The following is a 9,234-nucleotide window of genomic DNA, read 5'->3' as shown; positions in this document are numbered from 1 at the left end:
CCGCCTGACGAAAATCGCATCATGACGTGCGACAGAGATGACATACATGAGCTATTTTGGGAAGGTTTTCACTAAACGCGATTTTGCTTGAATCGCACATGGTGCGGGGTCGCCGGACAAACTTTTTTGGTGTGCGGGCGGATGGGGCGTAAAATAACAAGTCACGCGTGACATGTCGCAATCGCAAGGTTTTGCTTTATAAAGAATAAGCGACTCATCTTTTTAACAGCGTATATATATTTCAACGAAATGTATAGTTTCTATTCTAAATTCTATGCATTACAGGCCTATGCATGTGTGTTGCGATTTTTTTTAAACAAAATCTAATACTTAACAATAATATTTATTTTCAATTAAGCTCAGAGACTTAGACTAAGATTTGCAACTTAAGAAAGGCAAATAAACTTGTCTTTTTTAAAGGGAAGTTAAAAAAATTTAAGAACAGATAGCTAATTTTTTATCAATTCACTCTAAAGGTATATAAAAACGAACCAAACGGTATACCGTTTCGCTGTGAAATGGAAGGCACGATATATAGCAACTCGCGTGTCTGGGAGAGGTTTTAGGACCTCAGTCAACAAAAAAGTCCTTATATAAGCATAAGCGCTACTAAGTTAGTTAAGGTATATATATAACATGTTGGTGACACAAATCAATTGACAACCAGCCAATAAGAGCTATATTCTAAAATACCTTGGTACCGTAAAGTCAACTTTTAAATGGAAAATGCATAAGCCTCGTTCTGAGAGTGGAGTGTTTTGGACACGCAACCAAGATGCTCTACCAAAGTTCCCTCGGGTTGCACTAAAATGTGGAACCATGCACACAGCTCACTTCACAAGTTTGAGGCTCTCAAAACACTGCTTCAAACACAAATCAGCCAAGGAAGCATCAACCACCCTAAGTTTTTTAATGAGCACTACACATATTTGCTGAGAAAAACGCTCCAAATAGCCCATTTGCGCGGATTTTAGCGTCACTTGAGCGAGCCGATCCGGACTTCCTATACGGGCTGCCGTAACATAATGTAAACAACGGCGCTACCGGCGCTCCGGGCAGGCGATGGATGGAATTTGCCAAATTCGCACATATTCAAGTTATTTCGTGGCCTATCTTTTTAAGTTTGAGGTATTTTAGAATAGAAATTGAACCCTCGGCTTCGGACCTTGGTTGAGTTACCAAGACACTCTCGGGTGGAGCTAAAATTTCGTCCAAACCCTCGCCTGTCGGCTCGGGTTTGGACTGTATTTTAGCTCCACCCTCGAGTGTCTTGGTAACTCAACCAAGGTCCTCCGCCTCGGGTTCAATTCCTTAAGCAATTACTTTTATAGTACGTTGGACCGGATTTTTCTGCATTAGCCCCCTAGTGTCAAAATTTGGAACCTAGTGCTGCATGTAGATAAGATAACGTATTACTGCATGCGCATTCTTAGTTTTAATTTTTTTTGATATGACCTGTACATGTATATGTTTACCTCACTATTACTGCAAATATAGAATGCTATACTAGTACAGTTTCAGCCACGTGATTCAAAACACTTTCTATTGAAGGTGTGTAATGGAAGATTACACTCGCTTCGTGATAAATCTTGTAGACTTTCGCCAGTCTTGACATCATTTGTATCTTCACGCACCTGTGATGACATGCTGTAATTTTGGTATTTTCATGCACCTGTGATGACGTGCTGTAATGGTAGTATGCGTTGGCAGAGAGAGTATCCCCGCCTTCGATCTGCTCGGAGAATGGTTATGAAAATAGCGGTGTAACGAAAATTCTAGATCCCGATCACCAGCAGCCGTCGAGTGTCTGTCTATTGAACACGTGACCTGACGCGCGCCATCTATGATTGGCCTTGGACGATGACACTGCAGATGATTTTTAGGGCAGTTTCCCAGGCATTCTGTAACTCTGGGCTCATCCCACCCAAACCAGCATTCAGCGTGTCGATCACTACGGGTTGGACAGCCTAGAAAGCAATATTTTATTTGTTAATGAAATCTGTATATAAAAAGAGTGGTTGAGTGGTGTGGTGGAGAGCTCCCAGGTGGAGTTCTGGTGTGGGCGGACAAGATGGCCGACTTAGGAAGTCCGCCATGATCGTTCTGTTATAGACCACGTTGGATTCGACCTCGAGATAAACAAAGGCTGACCCCAGACACCCCGCTTGAAATTGGCATTCACTTCAGTCTGAAAGCGTTCTAATTGTTTTAAGATTTCAAGTTCTAGCCGAAAGGCAATGCCTTAATCGAAGCAAACTTATGCACATTGGAGTACATATCCTAAAAATTTGATAATAGAGAATGAAACACCTACAATGAATTCTGGCTCAAAGACTCCATATTTGACGTGCCGTTTCCCCATATCTTTCAGAATCCTCGTCATGTCTTCCAGGTTGTCCAGCTTGCTTATTACCCTATCAATGGCGCTGAAAGTCGCGACGGCCTGCGCGACGAACGCTGGGTCCTCTTCCTTTTTCAGAGTCGGTGCGTCTTTTTTGGGGAACTTCTTGAACTTTGGGAGATACTCTGGGTGGGCTGCGAAAAGTCTGGAAAGAGGCCGGGTGTGAAATGAATCTTACTCCTCCCTAGAAAATTAGTCCCAGCTTATTGGACTCCTGCGAATTGTGGTCAACATGTGTCCAACTATCGCGAACTAACTCATCTGTGTTCATCCGATCCAATCATTAGTGAAACGGTTCTATGATGATATTTGATTTCTTTGTGGCTTTATGGTATATATTTATCAGTATATTCACTGAGGTTCTCATAGATGACCGCTCCATGTGTGATCGACCAAAGTAAAACCTATCTCGTTATTATTTCTTTACGGTACCATTCAATATAACAACTTACTTCTCATAGAAGACCATCCCATGTGCTCTGTGGTCCACCTTGGCCCAGCTCTCGCGGATCAACCCCTTCTGTTTATCGGTCAGTGACATTTCGTCCGGTGCCTTATTCCTGCAACGAAATAAGTGAGGGAATCGTGTCAGAGGCTGACAGAAAGATAGCGGCTCGCCATACAAGTCGTCAGAGATTGGGCGCCTCAAGGCTTATGTCGTCCGTCTTAATCCAGTGGTCCAATTCTGTCATGGCTTCTCACCAGGGACGGTGTTGTCTCCCGCACAGCTATCGTTCTGTAATCGTGGGCGTAGCTAGCGGAGGAAGTGGGCAAATACCTCCCAAGAGAACACCAAAAAATGAGATTTTACCGTAATTTTGCCCGAAAAGGTTCAAATCAAAAGTGTCATTTTGCGCTTCCGGAGAACCTTTAGCCACTCGGCACCAACGGCCGTGTGCGAGGGAAGGAGGACACGACTGACTCTGGATTTTCGAGAATGGGACGGATAAAGATACGGCTCTGCTCATATTTTTTATTTGCTACCTAACTTACCTGTTGGCAGAGTTGTGAAGGGCACGATGCCCCAAATATGCCAGCCAGTATGCTGCCGTTAACATGGTGTACAAGCTACAGTTGATGCAACGTCAAAAGGTGGCGCAGGGTGCGCAGTCCGTCACCTCCAGATTATTGCTCTTTCCAAAATTCATATGCCACATCAGATAGGATGAGTTAGAAACGGCGTATCCAAGCGTTTAGATTATCTTCGATATTCGGTTTTATAAGAGTTCATGAGTTGGCGAACGCAAAAAGGAATTTATTTGTACAAATGTTGACAATGATGACGCTGCATGCGCCCCCTGGTTGCAACGTTGTGACGTCGCAACACTGCGTCTATGGCCTACGCGATGACGTTAAAATATTTTCGAATTTCTCAACTTTGATAATCGGTTTTTCTCTGTTTATTTGTAAAAAACACACAATCAATGACAATAACAAGGACACTGTTAAGAAAAAAATATGTTATTTTCTTTACACACTTTTACTACCTGGCGAGTTCTTCATCATGCGCGGTTCTCCCGCTGTCTGCCCCTTTCCCGGCGGCTGCCACGGAACTGGTCCTCCTGGTCAATAAAAAGTCAAAATAAAAACAACAGCTCTTATGAAATGGTGTTCTCCTCAAACGCCTGTGAACGGCCAAACTGAAGCGGTCATTTGGGGGGGGGGGGGGGGGTTATAGGTCGAAAGGAAGGAAGGGAATGCGCGGGACTCCATAGAGCCGAGTTTACAGTATAGGCCTTGAGTTGACAACATGTACAATGTACTCACTGAACTCCACAAGTACACGAATTCCCCATTTTTCTTTTTTTCGCCGTGTTGACTCCAGTATTCCTTAGGCCTATGAGGTGAATGTTTTAGGCCATATACACCGACATTACCAGGGTAAATCGAGGGTAAATAAAATACAAATTGCGTCCAGTGGGCATACGTGACCAATTCTTATAAACTTTTCAAGCAATTTTTATAATCAATTATAAGCAATTTTAAGTGGTGTGGTTAATCGCGGTTGTTGAAGTAGGCCTTTGGGGGAAAGATTGACCACAATTACGGGGGCCATTGATTTCCAACAGAGTGCAATAATCGTTTTATTTTATAATTGATTGTATACAACAGCTTAAACCACCAATCGGGTCACAAACAGGCCATGTAGATTTTAAACAATCTAGAAAACTAGGAATGACAGCGATTTGGTCTGCAGATAATTTGTTCTATTCTATAGTGATACCATTTTCACTGTGGCCGTTATCCCCACCAACCTGACCGAAGGTTATAAAATATTTCTGTCAGCGGTTGCGACTTGGAACTGAACGCCAAATTCAATATCATGATTGGAAACGATCCTATGGGTGATATGAATAAAGACTTGCAAATGCTTTTATCTAAATCTCCATGTACATTTACACTAGGCCTTCCTGTACAAAACCGGAGTAAAAGCATTTGCTAGTCTTTATTCATATCACCCTATGTCACTGATCACTGCACCCAATATTCAATAGGTGACCCATGATCAATCGAAACCTGGATTCTCCTCACGTCTTTCCCGTCTTAATTAGATGTTTTGTTGATTACAAAAGGAGATGCGCAGCGGAATCGATTGCATCTAATGAAGCTGAATAACATGAAAGGCCATTCGCCACGTTTTGTCTTCACTCCACCACGGCCGATGTGGAAATGGTCCGAGAAAGAAAATGCAGACTACGTTTTCGTGCATGTCACGGTTGAGGTTTACCTAAATGCTTGGCAAAATCGCGGTTTAAACAATTTTCAACTGTTGTAATACTGTTTAAGGCTAATACGGCCCAGTTTCCGCGGTAGATTTCGCAGTTTGGCGCAGATCTCGCTATAAATCGCCATGGCTTTCATGAACTGACCCTGCTGATTTATGACTATTTGTGGTCCTATTATTTCTATTTCTAGATGAACTATTTCATAAGCAGTGCAGTTTCTGTGTCATTATTGAATAATTGTCCCTAATCATATTTACCCTCTTTGATATTCAGTGCAGCATTCGACAAGAAAACCTTAGTATTCATTCGTGAACACAATGAGTCCAATTCATTTCGTGTTCATCCTGAGGAAATCATTGGTCAATGTTTGCTTGTGCAGTTCCGGAGAAGCGAACATTAACCCGTGCTTTCCCGCTCAGGATGTACTCCGGTAGGCTTTTTTATAAGTAAATGTCACTGTCATTTTGGACTGCAGCCTGTGCGAAAACTACGGGGCAGATTTCTTCGAAGTTGTGTTTGTCTTGAATCTAATTTTTGGACCAAGTCAAGATAACTTTTTTTCTTCATTGGAGCCCTTCTGCAGGTCTGGACAGGGGCCTATTATTTCTATAGATATTTCAAAATAACACTTGGCACACTTAAAGAGATATATGAACAAAATAAGCTGAAGACTTCATCCAAATCGGAGTCCAGGAATAAGCAATAAGCCTCCCCCATTGCCGGTCATTTTGAATTGGTAACCAAGTTTAGACCCCGGATGAAGAGGACGACGTTCACGACGCGGTGAGCAATGTGATCTGGTCTAGTCGAGTGTGCTTTGATCCCGTATAAACTGCCCGTACCTTGACAAAAGCATTCCGCAAAGATGACATCACTGCAGCTGCTGCCCTCTATTTCCCCATCGCTGAATTACAGGCAATGTCGGACAAACATGAGGTTTCGTAATGGATTAAGGCTTTCTAACTTGGGCAGTTAGATTCAATCTGGCACATGTCCGAGTGTTGGAAATACTACATAATTGTTCTGAATATTTCTCTCTCTGACTCTTTGGTATCATTCATGCTAAAAACAATGCAGGGTCAAAGATAATTGACTTTGAAATAAGCTCAAATGCGTAGAAATAAGTGTCGATGTCCGACTGTCACGTGACTAAAACGTCATCAATATCTTATGCAAATGACCTTGTGAGCTATAAATAGTAACTTCGCGGGATGCTATTTTGGAAATATCGGCAGGTCTACATTTCACATGTGACTGAAGTGGATGAACCGTAGAAGCATGGCCAATCAAAGACTTACCGAGCTTGTTATCACGTCGGGAATAGCAGACTTTGTCACGATATCCGAATTAAGCTTTGATAAAGCAGGTTCGATAATGGGTCATCAGATACGAGTGGGGTTCGACCCGTTAATTAGCCAACCACAGAATGTTATATTTTATATTTAACAGTCTTGTATATACGGAACGATTGGTGTAATTATTTGCTCAAGATTTTTCGCTCCCTAAACCTGGCGAAATGTGTCCTTAAAGGCTCCACGCCGTTTGTTAATAATTTTGGCACTGCTTATTGATATCCTTTTTTGAAGAGAACAGTATGCTACTGCTGACATTTGCTTGCAGTTTTAATAAATTACAAATTCAAATTCAATTTTAAATGTGAAATTTTGATAAACGCACCTGATCTTTAAGAAAATAATAAGCATTCTTCGTTATTCCTGATTTTGTATGGGAACGTTTATATTGGCTTCAATTGCTTATAAAATAAACAACATTATTAGGTTTCCGTGCCTTATTTGACAAACATTTCTTCCCAAGAAGAGGCTACAATAATATACATGTCGGGACGAGAGCATATTCGAAAGCATGAAAAGGTTTATAGGCCTATGACCACAAGGACATATAGCCTACCATTGTACCGTCTCACAAAAACCCGCCTCTTTCTATCGCGGCGAAACTTTAATTGACCGTTTCTGTAAAAATGGCGCAAAATCCTTAAGCTACACGAAAACTAAAAGGGGTCAGCTTCGTTCGGAGCTTACGAGAAGTTAATAGGGCACCGGAGGACTTCAGAAGTCGCTTCGAAGCTGAAAGGCTCACGCCATTGGTTTACTTTCGTGGTCGTTTCCATCGATTAAAATGACACACGACACTGCCGTGCCGGTGTAGAAGTTTAAAATGTCCTAGGATAAAATGTCCGGGAACAAAGGATTCTATTATGCGCTTCAATCTCTGAGCTATTGACGGTCAGGGTCTCTATAGAACCATATTGCAGAATACAATAGGGCCGGACACTTTTTCCAGGGGGGACACATTTTACTTTTACACCGGCACCATAGAAACATGCCGTTTTTGACAGATTTGCGATGACCTTGCTTGAAACAACGGTAGTGTTTTCATATGAGAAACACAGTGCTCAAATATTCTAAATTATCACAGAGCAGTCGGGCGGGAAACATCATATACACACACAATGTGCACGCGAGCATGATATGATACAATGTGATATTCAATGCCAGACATGAATAATCGGCCCCCACTATCTGGGTGTAACAAAGCCTTGTATTCAACTAGAGAAACTATCTAGGCCATAAGTTGACTGGGCGCGCGTATAAATGGCCCTGGCGAATCGAGATATTCCCGAGAATACTTTGGGAGAATTATAGTACCTTAGAGTATTCGTCTGGTTACTCAATGAAGATAGTACTTATTGAGTTATTTTAAATCATTGATGAAAGTCACAAGTACTAAACTTATTCTAAAATCAATAATGCGTACATTTCAACATTGTAATCCTGAGTGCAAAGCGCCGTCGCGCAAACGATCGCCGGGAGCTAAAATCCTGCGATTTTAATCCTGCTCATGTGCGACAAAAAGGTATCTCGTCTGCAAGTATAAAACAATCGCTGTGTTGGATATTGACTCGCCGGTCTTCTTCTTCTTCTTCTTCTTCAGCGTTCGCTCTGCACTTGGAGGGTTCATTCTCCTAGGAGTAATCCTCCTCCAAGGCGGGATGAGCGTATCCTGCGTGCCACTACGGTTAGGCGCCAATTGGGTTTATTGGCCTAGTGGTCCGACTTTGGCGAGAGCGATATAGAGTCCACGCAAGCTACTCATGTTTCTCACTTGGTGGGGTCTTAGCTTGCCCTGGCATAGACACCAGGTACAAGGAACCTCGGTTTTGAGTCTCATTCGAAGGACTGTGAAGAGCCAGGAATTTTAGTTCCTTGAAAGCCACGCCGGTTCATCCAGACATACGATCATGGGTTCTTCCCGGGATCGAACCCGGGCCCTATTGCGTGGTGGCCAGCAGTGTAAACCACTAGGCCATGAGGCTCCTTAACTCGCCGGTCCGGCGCTGCGACTTGCAAACGAGCGATTATCGTCGAATGCGATTTAAATCAGAGGTATATAGAGCGGTGATTTAAATTGCTCGTTTGCGGGGACGCCTTAGTCTGGTGAGCTAGAATGGACCTCTGGTGAGAGTTAAACAACTTTGATGCGGCACTCTCCGTCCAACCACTTTTTCAGAAAAAGACGCATTTAAAATAACTCACTTGGCGGAATAAAGCCGAATGCTGGTGGAAACGAAAAACCATAAAAAAGCATGTATAGTGATTTAAAACAACTTTTCACTAACCTTAAGATTATACAATGAAAAAACCTTTCCTTTTTCTGCAGTCCTTCTCCAACGTCTGTCCCTTACGCTGCTCAAATCGAAGTGCGGCGCTGACAGTCAATCTCGCCTCTGTTGATTCGGCAGTTATTTACTATCTGGGTTAGGCACTTCCAATCTCCCAATGAGAGGATTGCGCTTCATTTCCAAATGTACGCTAGTGTATTGTGCAGGTAACACTTGGCAATCGTTACCAATCGCAAGGCTGGGAGATTGGGGCACTTCTCTCGGGAGTGCTTCGGGAAATATCGGGAGAATTCGGAATGCTGATGTTCATGTCTTCCGTCCTCCATGCATGAGACAAGACCACTAATGAATATTCATAGGTTGGAGGGTCGAGGCCTATCTATTAGACGAGTGCATGTTTTTTACTCTCAAGTACATATTTGGAGAGGTATTGAAAAAATATTTGTTGTGGCAAGTCTACAGATATA

At 42.6% G+C, this 9,234-nt stretch overlaps 1 protein-coding gene across 2 annotated transcripts; it reads right to left on the bottom strand.

Moving 5' to 3' along the window:
• Window positions 1-214: 214 nt before the first annotated feature.
• LOC135503314 (neuroglobin-1-like) lies at window positions 215-9,049 on the bottom strand. Of its 2 annotated transcripts, none has more exons than XM_064796835.1 (4): window positions 8,765-9,049; window positions 2,854-2,961; window positions 2,315-2,546; window positions 215-1,967 (listed from the first exon to the last, which is right to left on the bottom strand). In XM_064796835.1, the coding sequence occupies exons 2-4, from the start codon at window positions 2,940-2,942 to the stop codon at window positions 1,842-1,844; spliced, it is 447 nt and encodes a 148-aa protein (XP_064652905.1). In that variant the 5' UTR covers window positions 2,943-2,961; window positions 8,765-9,049; the 3' UTR covers window positions 215-1,841. The 2 variants fall into 2 exon arrangements, with proteins under 2 accessions (XP_064652905.1, XP_064652906.1); XM_064796836.1 differs by lacking the exon at window positions 8,765-9,049 and adding an exon at window positions 6,426-6,445.
• Between the last annotated feature and the right edge of the window lie 185 nt (window positions 9,050-9,234).

The sequence above is a fragment of the Lineus longissimus genome, chromosome 19, assembly GCF_910592395.1.
Source record: "Lineus longissimus chromosome 19, tnLinLong1.2, whole genome shotgun sequence".
Lineage (NCBI taxonomy): Eukaryota > Metazoa > Nemertea > Pilidiophora > Heteronemertea > Lineidae > Lineus > Lineus longissimus.
The sequence above is the reverse complement of the archived record's forward strand: the minus strand, read 5'-3'. Positions and strand labels throughout refer to the sequence as shown.